At 45.2% G+C, this 14,695-nt stretch overlaps 1 protein-coding gene across 2 annotated transcripts in view; it reads left to right on the top strand.

Annotated features, from left to right (window-relative positions):
• LOC121574408 (membrane-associated transporter protein-like) overlaps positions 1–14,695 on the top strand; it is a 59,641-nt gene that overhangs the window by 30,423 nt on the left and 14,523 nt on the right. Inside the window, exons 4-6 of one of the 2 annotated variants that reach the window (XM_045222718.1) lie at positions 2,326–2,463; positions 3,435–3,558; positions 4,650–4,855. In XM_045222718.1, the coding sequence (XP_045078653.1) occupies positions 2,326–2,463; positions 3,435–3,558; positions 4,650–4,855 (468 nt within the window). Of the gene's footprint in view, positions 1–2,322; positions 2,464–3,434; positions 3,559–4,649; positions 4,856–14,695 lie in introns of both variants that reach the window. The other variant, XM_041887034.2, reaches the window with a different exon arrangement.

Here is a 14,695-nt window from a genome sequence, read left to right as displayed (position 1 = left end):
CAAGCTGCTTACCTATTGCAGATTCAGTCTTCCCAGCCTGGTGCAGGTCTACAATTTTGTTTCTGGTGTCCTTTGACAGCTCTTTGGTCTTGGCCATAGTGGAGTTTGGAGTGTGACTGTTTGAGGTTGTGGACAGGTGTCTTTTATACTGATAACAAGTTCAAACAGGTGCCATTAATAAAGGTAATGAGTGGAGGACAGAGGAGCCTCTTAAAGAAGAAGTTACAGGTCTGTGAGAGCCAGAAATCTTGCTTGTTTGTAGGTGACCAAATACTTATTTCCACCATAATTTTTTTTCCTCAATTTGTCTGTCATAGTTGACGTGTACCTATGATGAAAATTACAGGCCTCTCTCATCTTTTTAAGTGGGAGAACTTGCACAATTGGTGGCTGACTAAATACTTTTTTTCCCCACTGTATATCTCAATTGTCAGTAGAAACCACATTTGTTTAAGCAAGTCAGCCATATCAGCTATGTTTTTTTAAAAGGCAGTAAATGAGGCTGAATGAACTGTTTCGCTGCCAGGTGTAGCAGTGGTAAGGATTCACTCCATGGTGCTGAAAAGAAAGCTCTGCTGTTGAGACAGCTTTATGTAGGCCCTAAATGAATGTATTGTTTAGTGTTGTGTTGTGTAGTGGCTTTGCTAGCATGCATCAACAACAAAAAAATTTACAATCTAAAATCACCACTGGCACTAACACACGGTTGGTTATATTAACAGTTTTCCACTTTTCATGTAGACTCATTTTGACCAGCTAATAGCCTAACAAATGATCAAGCAACATTATGGACTAAATGTTAAAATCCTGTTGCTGCAGGATTCTTTTGCTGTTACAATACAGGTCAAATTAAGATCCTACATGTGTAGCATTGAAATTAGCTCTGGTGTGTGGCAGTGATGACCACTCCCCAGCCATTGTCACAGTAACCGCATCATTTGAATTTTACGGTATTTCAAGTTATATAATTAATTTCCATATGTGGTGTGAATAGAGGAGAGTGGATAGAGTGGATAGAGAAGAGGAGAGGTGGAGATTGGTCCTCTGTAGCGCAATTGGTAGAGCATGGCGCTTGTAACGCCAGGGTAGTGGGTTCGATCCCCGGGACAACCCATACGTAAAAATGTATGCACAAATGACTATAAGTCGCTTTGGATAAAAGCGTCTGCTAAATGGCATATTATTATTATAGATTGGAGATGGGAGGATTGTTAGAGGACAAGGGTCATGTAGTTATTTAAAGAAGCAAGAAACAATGAGTTGTGTCTGTCTGTTCCCAAACCCAGTGTTAATGGAGGAAACTGGTCTTCTTAGTTACCGGTGGCAGCTGGATTACTTGCATGGTTACCTTGATGTTGATGAGACCAGGCAGTCATCAGGCATGGTCAGGTTGTAAAACAGCCACTAAAAGGTTGTAATGTTACCCCAGACACACAGATAAAGTCATTGAAACGGTCATTATACTGTACTATAGGTATAGGTAGCTCACACCCTGGAATTAAATGAATGATATGATCTCTAAGGCTCAGACAGCCATTCAAACCAGTGCTCTGAAAGAGATGCATTGAAACTCAGACTAGCATTCAACAATTCAATTCAGCACCATAGCATTTAACAATGGTAATTTAATGATGATGGGTATTTTATGCCCAGTGTGTAACTATGGCTGGAAATTAATGATGACTTACTTTGCAGAAGTAATTCAAAATTCTATGAAACGAGGCAGGAAATAATTACCGTGTATCCTTGCTAGAGGAGACTATTCTAGCAGGCAGGGTCCTCCATTATCACAGTAGTCAGACAGTGTACTTTGGTGCAACCATATATATTTTCATATTCCTTTTTGATTTTGCAGAAGCATTCCTAGAAAAGTTTTATGGGGAATGTATTTTGGGATGATGATTTGAATAAATGTATGCTGTCATGCCACTCTATGTACACTTAAGCAATAGAAAAAGCTTTGAATCCTACAGAGCACATAACTACAGTATATTAAACCAGAACAAGATTAAAGAGAGAGCACATTGTTGTTGTTTTTCTCACCCATTTCTTTAAACATTTAATTTGTTTAATTCCCGCTGTTCGTGACTTGTTAAAACATAATTTTTACAGCATAAGGCTAGTGTATCTGTCATTAGCTAGTAGCTTTCATCTGACTTCTTTATTCTTATTTGACACCTTACAGTTCCTGGTTCTTTTTTAATTCCCTTTGTTCTTGACTTGATTTTCACTGACCCCCTGCTGTTCCCGTGTGAGTCCCTCTGACGTCTCATGATCTAATGATCTGCCTTGTGTGTGTCTCTATTCTGTGTCTGCCTGCAGCAGAAGAGGATGACTCTGAAGTCGTGTCTCCTGGCCATGATTAACATGCCCAGTCATTACCGCTGTCTCTGTGTCACTCACCTGCTGGGATGGACCGCCTTCCTCTGCAACATGCTCTTCTTCACAGACTTCATGGGACAGGTGAGAAGAGAGAGCGAGAGACGGAGAGTGAGATAGTGAGAGCGTAGGATGAAAGGAATTAGTTAGTGGGTCTATGTAGCTGCCATTTAAAGGACAAACAAATTATATCACTCATGTACTACTAATGATTACCCTTATTTGACAGATGGCCATAAGAGAACTTTAATGTTTTCACTCAATTTACATTCTAATATTTTTAACCTATGAAAACAAATTATCTTTCTGTCGTCTTTAACGTTATGTGATAGAGGTTCATCGCTGTGTTCATTAAAATGCTTCCTGTCTATTGATTTAGCACCATCACGACATGCCCTGATTGGTGGGTAGTCTCTCGTCACAGCCTTGGCTGATTTGGTTCTGTGTGCCCAACTATTAATTGCTCTGTAATGAAGACATTGACAGACAGGCTTTATGGTGATCACGTCTGATCTGATCTGCATGCTGATGACTGCTCTTACGCAGGCTGCAGTGACACGATGGTCATGGTGGTCGTGGTGAATTAATGGTTGAAGGTAGACTGAGGCAAACAAAGCAGCAGGTCAGACTTAAACAAACCGTGCTTTGACTGTATCAATAGAGAGCAGTGGCAGATGCAGTTTATGACGTTGACACAGGCTTTGGCAGCTATAATAACAAATGGGATGGAGCTTGTTAACTGTTACAAGCTACTGTGCAGCACATGCACTATAAGATAAATGCATCATCCTCCATCACTTCATGCAGGCGCTAGCTTTATCTTAACCCTCAACAACCATACCACCACTTTTATATGTCAGTGGAGTGGGTGGAGATTGGAGAGACATATTCAATCAAACACCACATTTATTGTAAATAACCAGTTCAATTCATATTCAGCTGTGGTGGTGACTTTGTCTCCATTGTGCATGTAATTATCATAATTATCATAATCATCATACTTGGTCATAAAGTGTGTGTGTAATAATGGTTGAGTTGATTGTGTGTGTTGACAGATTGTGTATAAGGGCAACCCGTATGCGGACCATAACTCTACAGCCTATGAGCGGTATGAGAGGGGGGTGGAGATTGGATGCTGGGGTCTCTGTATCAACGCCGTCTCCTCTGCTCTCTACTCCTGTAAGTCGTGTCGCAGCATACATAAGTAAGACATTATTGACAGGTAGCCTAGCGGTTAAGAGCATTGGGCCAGTAACCGAAAGGTTGCTGGTTTGAATCCCTAAGCTGACTAGGTAAAAAATCTGCAGCTGTGCCCTTGAGTAAGGCACTTAACCTTAATTGCTCCTGTATGTCTCTCTGGATAAGCATGTCTACTAAATGACTAAAACGTAAATGTAATTGGAGTCATCCAATGTCTGCAACATGTGATTTAGCTTAAGGGTATATGTGTAGTCACCCAATGTCCACAAAAGAGCCATAGCTAATTTCCTTTGCAAATTTTTATTTTGTTGTAAAGAGTCTTACTGTATGCTTCACTCCTCTTTCTAAAGCTTATGAGTTCATATCTTGTCTGCCCATGTCCGCCCAAAACACAGGGAACTTTCCACAGAAGTCCGAGCTTGGCGACTGTGGTATATGTTGTGTGAATACCCTAAATCACAGCACAGAACATATTAAATCACTCACTCTGCAAAAGTGCATAGCAGATGCTTATAATTTGATTATTGTTTGGTAATGGATTTCATTAAGTAAGACTGCCTTGTCTTATAGTTTAAACTCCAATCACTGAAAGTAGAGCGTGGCGAACAAACCAAATTGATCTTCTGTCTATGGAGAATAGTGACATACATTTGCATGCATAAGATCCAATGTCACTAAGCAGAACAACAGGCTATTTCCATGGTGCCGTCGTCATTCCATGTAACTGAATTACCAATGATGCTGTGTTTGTTTATTCAGTGTCATTCAAATGTTTGCCACAAGGTAAGCAAAGTAACAAGGAGCACTATGGCAACAGTTTGCTACAATAGGTATGGCAACATGGAGTGATAAGAAATGGCTTATTCATATCCCAGGCAGTTTGAATTTTCATTGTGCCCTCGAGTAAGAAATCACTTCTATATTTAGTTACACCTGCAGTCTTCTTGGACATGTTGCGTGTTCTTATACAGTAGTATATACTGTAAAAAAAAGTATTACTTGGCAGTACCAGTCCACATACTGTGTAAAGCTGAAACCTCCCTCCCTCCCTCCGTCTGATGTGTCTCCAGATGTCCAGAGGCTGTTGCTGCCCTTCATCGGTCTGAAGGGACTCTACTTTGTGGGATACTTCGTGTTTGGCCTGGGCACCAGTCTGATCGGCCTGTTCCCCAACATCACCACCACCCTCATCCTGTGCAGTGTCTTCGGAGTCATGTCCAGTACCTTGTACACCATCCCCTTCAACCTCATCTCAGAGTACCATCGGGAGGAGGAGGTCAGTACCCTCTCTCTCATAGCCTGGTCCCACATGTGTTTGTCCATCCTCAATGACCATAGGAGTTGGCAAGACTGCACAAACAGATATGGGACCAGGCTACTCTCTCACCTCCAGATAGTTATTATGGAACTGATAGTGGATTGTGCATTCTGAGGCTGTAGCAGCTTACGTTAAAATATAATAATGTGTAGAGGTTGCGAACCTCATCCACCACCTGTCTGTAGCTCATACAGTACCTTCGGGAAGTATTCAACCCCCTTGACTTTTTCCACATTTTGTTACGTTACAGCCTTATTCTAAAATGGATTAAATAAATACAAACCCACAGTTGACAGTACATGTCAGATCAAAAACCAAGCTCAGAGACAGGATTGTGTCGAGGCACAGATCTGGGGAAGGGTATGAAAAAAGTTCTGCAACATTAAAGATCCCCAAGAACACTGGCCTCCATCATTCTTAAATGGAAGAAGTTTGGAACCACCAAGACTCTTCCTAGAGCTGGCCGCCCAGCCAAACTGAGTAAACGGGAGAGAAGGGCCTTGTTCAGGGAGGTGACCAACAACCCGATGGTCACTCTGACAGAGCTCTAGAGTTCCTCTGTGGAGATGGGAGAACCTTCCAGAAGGACAACCATCTCTGCAGCACTCCACCAATCAGGCCAGACGGAAGCCACTCTTCAGTAAAAGGCACATGACAGCCCGCTTGGAGTTTGCCAAAAGGCACTTAAAGACTGTCAGACCATGAGAAACAAGATTCTCTGGTCTGATGAAACCAAGATTGAACTCTTTGGCCTGAATGCCAAGCGTCACGTCTGGAGGAAACCTGGCACCATCCCTACGGTGAACCATGGTGGTGGCAGCATCATGCTGTGGGGATGTTTTTCGGTGGCAGGGACTGGGAGACTAGTCAGGAGAGAGATTTTTGATGAAAACCTGCTCCAGAACACTCAGGACATCAGACTGGGGCGAAGGTTCACCTTCCAACAGGACAATGACCCTAAGCACACAGGCAAGACAACGCAGGAGTGACTTCGGGACAAGTCTCTGAATGTCCTAAAGTGGCCCAGCCAGAGCCCGGACTTGAACCCGATCGAACATCTCTGGAGAGACCTGAAAATAGCTGTGCAGCAACGCTCCCCATCCAACCTGACAGAGCTTGAGAGCATCTGCAGAGAAGAATGGGGGAAACTCCCCAAATACAGGTGTGCCAAGCTTGTAGCGTCATACCCAAGAAGACTCGATGCTATAATCACTGCCAAAGGTGCTTCAGCAAAGGACTGAGTAAAAGGTCTGAATACTTATGTAAATGTAATATTTCGGTTTAAAATGTTTAATACATTTGCAAAAATGTCTACAAACCTGTTTTTGCTTTGTCATTATGGGGTATTGTGTGTAGATTTGTGTAAAAATTTAGAATAAGGCTGTAACGTAACAATGTTGAAAAAGTCAAGGGGTCTGAAGACTTTCCTGAAGGCACTGTATATGGAGTGATTCAGAGCTAGGGTTACAAAATTCAGAGAACTTTCAATAAATTCCTGGTTTTGCCGAAATCCCTGTTGGAGGATTCCCAGAATCAGAAAGGAATAAGCAGGACATCCAAAAGCCTCCAACCAGGATTGCCACTGGGAAACCATGGAATTATTTGCAAGTTCCAGGAATTTTGCAACCCTATGCGCAGCTGCCCTTTTAGATTTGCGTTTACAACATGTAATTTATCACAGAGGAGAACTCCCCTTTTTCTTTTCTTCATGACTAAAATGTAAATGTAATGTCAATACCTCTCACAAATACAAGCAGTGATGAAGTCAATCTCTCCTCCACTTTGAGCCAGGAGAGATTGACATGCATATTATTCATGTTAGCTCTCAGTGTACATTTATGGACCAGCTGTGCTGCTCTGTTCTGGGCTAATTGTAATTTGCCTATGTCCCTCTTTGTGGCACTTTACCAAATGACTAGACAGGAGTCCAGGTGCAACAAAACTAGGGTCTGTAGGACTTGTTTTGTTGATAGCGATGTCAAGAGAGCAGAGCAGCGCTTTATTACGGACAGACCTCTACCCATCTTAGCTACTGTTGCATCAATATGTTTTAACCATAACAGTTTACAATTCAGCGTTACACCAAGCAGTTTAGTCTCCTCAACTTGCTCAATTTCCACATTATTGATTCCAAGATTTAGTTGAGGTTTAGGGTTTAGTGAATGATTTGTCCTCAAATACAATGCTTTTAGTTTTTGAAATATTTAGGACCAACTTATTTCTTGCCACCCTTTCTGAAACTGACTGCAGCTCTTTGTTAAGTGATTTCCTTGCTGTGGTAGCTGACGTGTATAGTGTTGAGTCATTCTTTAATCAGCCAGTGGCAGGTTATTATTAAAGATTGAAAAAAGTAAAGGGCCTAGACAACTGCCCTGGGGAATGCGTGACTACCTGGATTATGTTGGAGAGGCTTCCACTAAAGAACACTCTCTGTATTCTGTTAGACAGTTAACTCTCTGTCCACAATATAGCAGGGGATGTGAAGCCATAACACACAAGTTTTTCCAGCAGCATGCTATGATCGATAATGTCAACAAATGTCTAACAAAACAGCTCAATTTCTCCCAGACAATCATCAGTCATGTGTGTTCCGTAGTTGAATGCCCTTCCCTATAAGTGTGCTGAAAAATCTGTTGTTAATTTGTTTACTATGAAATAGCGTTCTATCGGAATCCACGCTTCAAGATTGTTTTGATCACGTGGACTGGGATATGTTCCGGGTAGATTGCGGGTAGTTTACGGAAATAATTCAGACTAATACACTGAAACGGTGACTGAGTTTATCAGGAAGTGTATAGGAGATGTTGTGCCCACTGTGACTATTAAAACCTACCCTAACCAGAAACCGTGGATAGATGGCAGCATTCGCGCAAAACTGAAAGCGCGAACCACTGCATTTAACCATGGTAAGGTGACTGGGAATACGGCAGATTACAAACAAAACAGTGTAGCTACTCACTCCGCAAGGCCATTAAACTGGCAAAACATCAGTATAGAGACAAAGTGGAGTCGCAATTCAACGGCTCAGACACGAGACGTATGTGGCAGGGTCTACAGACAATCATGGACTACAAAAGGAAAAGCAGCCACGTCGCCGACACCGACGTGTCGCTTCCAGACAAGCTAAACAACACCTTCGCCCGCTTTGAGGATAACACAGTGCCACCAACGCGGCCCACTACCAAGGACTGTGGGCTCTCCTTCTCCGTGGCCGACGTGAGTAAGACATTTAAGCACGTTAACCCCCGCAAGGCTGCCGGCCCAGACAGCATCCCTAGCCGCGTCCTCAGAGCATGCACAGACCAGCTGGCTGGTACATATTCAATCTCTCCCTATCCCAGTCTGCTGTCCCCACATGCTTCAAGATGGCCACCATTGTTCCTGTACCCAAGAAAGCAAAGGTAACTAAACTAAATGACTATCGCCCCGTAGCACTCACCTCTGTCATCATGAAGTGCTTTGAGAGACTAGTCAAGGATCATATCACCTCTACCTTACCTGTCACCCTAGACCCACTTCAATTTGCTTACCACCCCAATAGATCCACAGACGATGCAATCGCCATCACACTGCACACTGCCCTATGCCATCTGGGGAATACCTATGTAACAATGCTGTTCATTGACTATAGCTCAGCATTCAACACCATAGTGCCCTCCAAGCTCATCATTAAGCTCGAGGTCCTGGGTCTGAACCCTGCCCTGTGCAACTGGGTCCTGGACTTCCTGATGGGCCGCCCCCAGGTGGTGAAGGTAGGAAACAACATCTCCACTTCGCTGATCCTCAACACTGGGGCCCCACAAGGGTGCGTGCTCAGCCCCCTCCTGTACTCCCTGTTCACCCATGACTGCGTGGCCAAGCACGCCTCCAACTCAATCATCAAGTTTGCAGACGACACAACAGTAGTAGGCTTGATTACCAACAATGACGAGACAGCCTACAGGGAGGAGATGAGGGCTCTGGGAGTGTGGTGCCAGGAAAATAACCTCTCACTCAACATCAAGAAAACAAAGGAGATGATCGTGGACTTCAGGAAACAGCAGAGGGTGCACCCCCTATCCACATCGACGGGACCACAGTGTAGAAGGTGGAAAGCTTCAAGTTCCTTGGCGTACACATCACTGACAAACTGAAATGGTCCACCCACGCAGACAGTGTGGTGAAGAAGGGGAACAGAGCCTCTTCAACCTCAGGAGGCTGAAGAAATTTGGCTTGGCACCTAAAACCCTCACAAACAGATGCACAATTGAGAGCATCCTGTCGGGCTGTATCACCGCCTGGTATGGCAACTGCACCGCCTGCAACCGCAGGGCTCTCCAGAGGGTGGTGCGGTCTGCCGAACGCATTACCGGGGGCAAACTACCCGCCCCCAGGACATCTACAGCACCCGATGTCACAGGAAGGCCAAAAAGATCATCAAGGACATCAACCACCCGAGCCACTGCCTATTCACCCCGCTATCATCTAGAAGGCGAGGTCAGTACAGGTTCATCAAAGCTGGGACCGAGAGAATGAAAAACAGCTTCTATCTCAAGGCCATCTGACTGTTAAATAGCCATCACTAGCACATTAGAGGCTGCTGCTGCCTATTGAAATCACTGGCCACTTTAAGAAATGGAACACTAGTCACTTTAATAATATTTACATATCTTGCACTACTCATCTCATATGTAAATATTGTATTCTATAATATTCTACTGTATCTTAGTCCATGCCGCTCTGTCATTGCTTGTCCATATACAGTGAGGGAAAAAAGTATTTGATCCCCTGCTGATTTTGTACGTTTGCCCAATAACAAAGACATGATCAGTCTATAATTTTAATGGTAGGTTTATTTGAACAGTGAGAGACAGAATAACAACAACAAAAAATCCAGAAAAACACATGTCAAAAATTTTTATAAATTGATTTGCATTTTAATGAGGGAAATAAGTATTTGACCCCTCTGCAAAACATGACTTAGTACTTGGTGGCAAAACCCTTGTTGGCAATCACAGAGGTCAGACGTTTCTTGTAGTTGGCCACCAGGTTTGCACACATCTCAGGAGGGATTTTCTATGGGATTAAGGTCTGGAGACTGGCTAGGCCACTCCAGGACCTTAATGTGTTTCTTCTTGAGCCACTCCTTTGTTGCCTTGGCCGTGTGTTTTGGGTCATTGTCATGCTGGAATACCCATCCACAACCCATTTTCAATGCCCTGGCTGAGGGAAGGAGGTTCTCACCCAAGATTTGACTGTACATGACCCGTCCGTCGTCCCTTTGATGCGGTGAAGTTGTCCTGTCCCCTTAGCAGAAAAACACCATCAAAGCATAATGTTTCCACCTCCATGTTTGACGGTGGGGATGGTGTTCTTGGGGTCATAGGCAGCATTCCTCCTCCTCCAAACACGGCGAGTTGAGTTCATGCCAAAGAGCTCAATTTTGGTCTCATCTGACCACAACACTTTCACCCAGTTCTCCTCTGAATCATTCAGATGATAATTGGCAAACTTCAGATGGGCCTGTATATGTGCTTTCTTGAGCAGGGAGACCTTGCGGGCGCTGCAGGATTTCAGTCCTTCACGGTGTAGTGTGTTACCAATCGTTTTCTTGGTGACTATGGTCCCAGCTGCCTTGAGATCATTGACAAGATCCTCCCGTGTAGTTCTGGGCTGATTCCTCACCGTTCTCATGATCATTGCAACTCCACGAGGTGAGATCTTGCATGGAGCCCCAGGCCGAGGGAGATTGACAGTTATTTTGTTTTTCTTCCATTTGAGAATAATCGCACCAACTGTTGTCACATTCTCACCAAGCTGCTTGGCGATGGTCTTGTAGCCCATTCCAGCCTTGTGTAGGTCTACAATCTTGTCCCTGACATTCTTGGAGAGGTCTTTGGTCTTGGCCATGGTGGAGAGTTTGGAATCTGATTGATTGATTGCTTCTGTGGACAGGTGTCTTTTATACAGGTAACAAGCTGAGATTAGGAGCACTCCCTTTAAGAGTGTGCTCCTAATCTCAGCTCGTTACCTGTATAAAAGACACCCGGGAGCCAGAAATCTTTCTGATTGAGAGGGGGTCAAATACTTATTTCCCTCATTAAAATGCAAATCAATTTATAGCATTTTTGACATGCGTTTTTCTGGATTCTTTTGTTGTTATTTTGTCTCTCACTGTTCAAATAAACCTACCATTAAAATTATAGACTGATCATTTCTTTGTCAGTGGGCAAATGTACAAAATCAGCAGGGGATCAAATACTTTTTTCCCTCACTGTATGTATATATTCTTAAATTCCATTCCTTACTTAGATTTGTGTGTATTGGGTATATGTTGTGAAATTGTTAGATATTACTTGTTAGATATTTCTGCACTGTCGGAGCTAGAAGCACACGTATTTTGCTACACCCACAATAACATCTGATTTGAAATACAAATTTTTCCTGAATTTTTCTAAGGGTTGGTAACAGGCTGATTGGTCGGCTGTTTGAGCCAGTAAAGGGTGCTTTGCTATTCTTGGGTAACGGAATTCCTTTTGCCTACCTCCAGGCCTGAGGGCACACACTTTCCTTTAGGCTTAGATTGAAGAGATGGCAAATTGGAGTGGCAATATCACCCTCTATCATTTTCCATCCAAGTTGTCAGACCCAGGTGGCTTGTCATTGTTGATAGACAAAAAATAATAATTCACCTCTTCCACACTCACTTTATGGAATTCAAAATGACAATGCTTGTCTTTCATAACTTGATCAGTTATGCATGGATGTGTAGGTTCAGAATTTGTTGTTGGTGTGTCATGCCTAAATTTGCTAATCTTGCCAATGAAAAAATAATTGAAGTAGTTGGCAATATCAGTGGGTTTTGTGATGAATTAACCATCTGATTCAATGAATGATGGAGCAGAGTTCGCCTTTTTGCCCAAAATTTCATTTAAGGCGCTCCAATGCTTTTTACTATCATTATTTACAGTTTCTTCTCCTTTTTGTTCAGTTTAGTCACAACATTTCTCAATTTACAGTACGTTTGCCAATCGGCTGTGCAGTCAGACTTATTTGCCATTCCTTTTGCCTCATCCCTCTCAACCATACATTTTTTCAATTCCTCATCAATCCACTGGGATTTACGTTTTTACAGTCATTTTCTTAATGGGTGCATGCTTATTAGTAACTGGAATAAGCAATTTCATAAATGCGTTAAGTGCAGCGTCTGGTTGCTCCTCATTACACACCCCAGACCAGGAAATATATATTATTTACATCTTTAACATAGGAATCACTACAAACCTTATTGTATGACCTCTTATACACTGTATTAGGTCCAGCCTTTGGAACTACTATATTATAATCTCTACATCCGATGGATGTGGATACTGCTTTAGAGCAGATTTCTGCAGCATTAGTAAAGATGTGATTTCATTCCTGTGCTGTTTGTAAATACCCTGGTAGGTTGACTGACAACCTAAACCAGGTTGTAGGCACTGGTTACAGTTTGAAGCTTTTTCTTGAGTTGGCAACTTGATGAAAGCCAGTCAATATTTAGGTCACCCAGAAAATATACCTCTCTGTTGATATCACATACATTATCAAGTATTTCACACATATTATCCAGATACTGACTGTTAGTTATTGGTGGTCTATAGCAGTGTCATGGGGTGCTGAAGGTGGGTGTGGTGTATGAATCAGGCGCAGGACGCAGAGGCTCAGTCCAAAGGCTTTAGTGCAATATTCACAAAAGACAAAAGCACAATAAGCCCGAAGGCGAATACACGGCGCACACAGGCGACAAAACAAACGGCGCACAAACATGTGCAAAGTAACCACTCCAAAACACTGGAGGGAAATAGTAGCTCCAACACGAAACAGAAGCGCAATCACACACAACACCTGACACACACAACGAGAACTAAATAGGACACTAATGAAGACTAACTAGAAACAGGTGTACAACATCAAGACAAAACCAAACGAACATGAAACATAGATCGGTGGCAGCTAGTACTCCGGGGACGACGACCGCCGAAGCCTGCCCGAACCAGGAGGAGGAGCAGCCTCGGCCGAAACCGTGACAGTACCCCCCCCCCCCTTGACGCGCGGCTCCAGCCGTGCGCCGACCCCGGCCTCGGGGACGACCAGGAGGACGCGGAGCAGGGCGCGCGGGATGGTCCCGGTGGAACTCCGACAGGAGAGATGGGTCTAGGATGTCCATCCGCGGCACCCAGCACCGCTCCTCCGGGCCGTACCCCTCCCACTCCACGAGATACTGGAGACCCCCCATCCGGCGTCTAGAGTCCAAGATGGACCGAACGGTGTACGCCGGAGCCCCCTCGATGTCCAGTGGGGGCGGAGGAGTCTCCCCTATCCCATTGTCCTGGGTGGACCAGCTACCACCGGCCTGAGAAGAGACACATGGAACGAGGGGTTAATATTCTTATACTCAACAGGTAGATGTAACCTATAACACACCTCGTTCAATCTTCTCAGGACTTTAAAGGGCCCCACAAACCGCCGTCCCAGCTTCCGGCAGGGCAGGCGGAGGGGTAGGTTTCTGGTAGAGAGCCAGACTCGATCTCCGGGTGCGTACACCGGCCCCTCACTGCGGTGGAGATCGGCGCTCGCCTTGTGACGAAGGACGGCCCGCTGCAGGTGGACGTGGGCAGCGTTCCACGTCTCTTCCGAGCGCCTCATCCAATCATCCACCGCAGGGGCCTCGATCTGGCTCTGCTGCCAAGGTGCCAGAACCGGCTGGTAACCTAACACACATTGGAAGGGGGTTAGGTTGGTAGAGGAGTGGCGGAGAGAGTTCTGGGCCATCTCGGCCCAGGGAATGTACCGTGCCCACTCCTCCGGCCGGCCCTGGCAATACGACCTCAGAAACCTACCCACATCCTGGTTGACACGTTCCACCTGCCCGTTACTCTCCGGGTGGTACCCTGAGGTAAGGCTAACCGAGACCCCCAAACGCTCCATGAACGCTCTCCAAACACGGGAGGTAAACTGGGGGCCTCGATCAGACACTATATCCTCGGGTACCCCGTAATGCCGGAAGACGTGGGTAAATAGGGCCTCAGCGGTCTGTAGGGCAGTAGGAAGACCCGACATAGGGAGAAGATGACAGGCCTTAGAGAACCGGTCCACAACGACCAGGATGGTGGTATTCCCCTGAGAGAGGGGAAGGTCTGTCACAAAATCCACCGAGAGGTGGGACCATGGTCGTTGTGGAACGGGCAGGGGTTGTAACTTACCCCTGGGCAGATGTCGGGGCGCCTTACACTGGGCGCACACCGAGCAGGAGGAGACATAAACCCTCACATCCCTAGCCAAAGTGGGCCACCAGTATTTAGTGCTAAGGCAATGCACTGTCCGGCCAATACCCGGATGTCCAGAGGAGGGTGACGTGTGAGCCCAGTAAATGAGTCGATCCCGAATCTCGAGCGGAACGTACTTCCGACCCTCAGGACACTGTGGAGGGCTGGGGTCGGTACGCAACGCTCGCTCGATTTCAGCATCGACCTCCCACACCACCGGTGCCACAAGGCAAGACTCCGGTAGTATGGGAGTGGGCTCAACAGACCTCTCCTCCGTGTCATACCGCCGGGACAGCGCATCCGCCTTACCATTCTGGGACCCAGGGATGTACGTGATTTTAAATACGAACCTGGTGAGAAACATACTCCATCGAGCCTGGCGAGGGTTCAGTCTCCTCGCTGCCCGGATGTACTCCAGGTTCCGATGGTCAGTCAAAATGAGGAAAGGGTGTTGAGCCCCCTCAAGCCAATGCCTCCACACCTTAAGGGCTTGAACTACAGCTAACAGCTCCCT

This window comes from Coregonus clupeaformis, chromosome 9, assembly GCF_020615455.1.
Source record: "Coregonus clupeaformis isolate EN_2021a chromosome 9, ASM2061545v1, whole genome shotgun sequence".
NCBI lineage: Eukaryota > Metazoa > Chordata > Actinopteri > Salmoniformes > Salmonidae > Coregonus > Coregonus clupeaformis.
The sequence above is the reverse complement of the archived record's forward strand: the minus strand, read 5'-3'. Positions and strand labels throughout refer to the sequence as shown.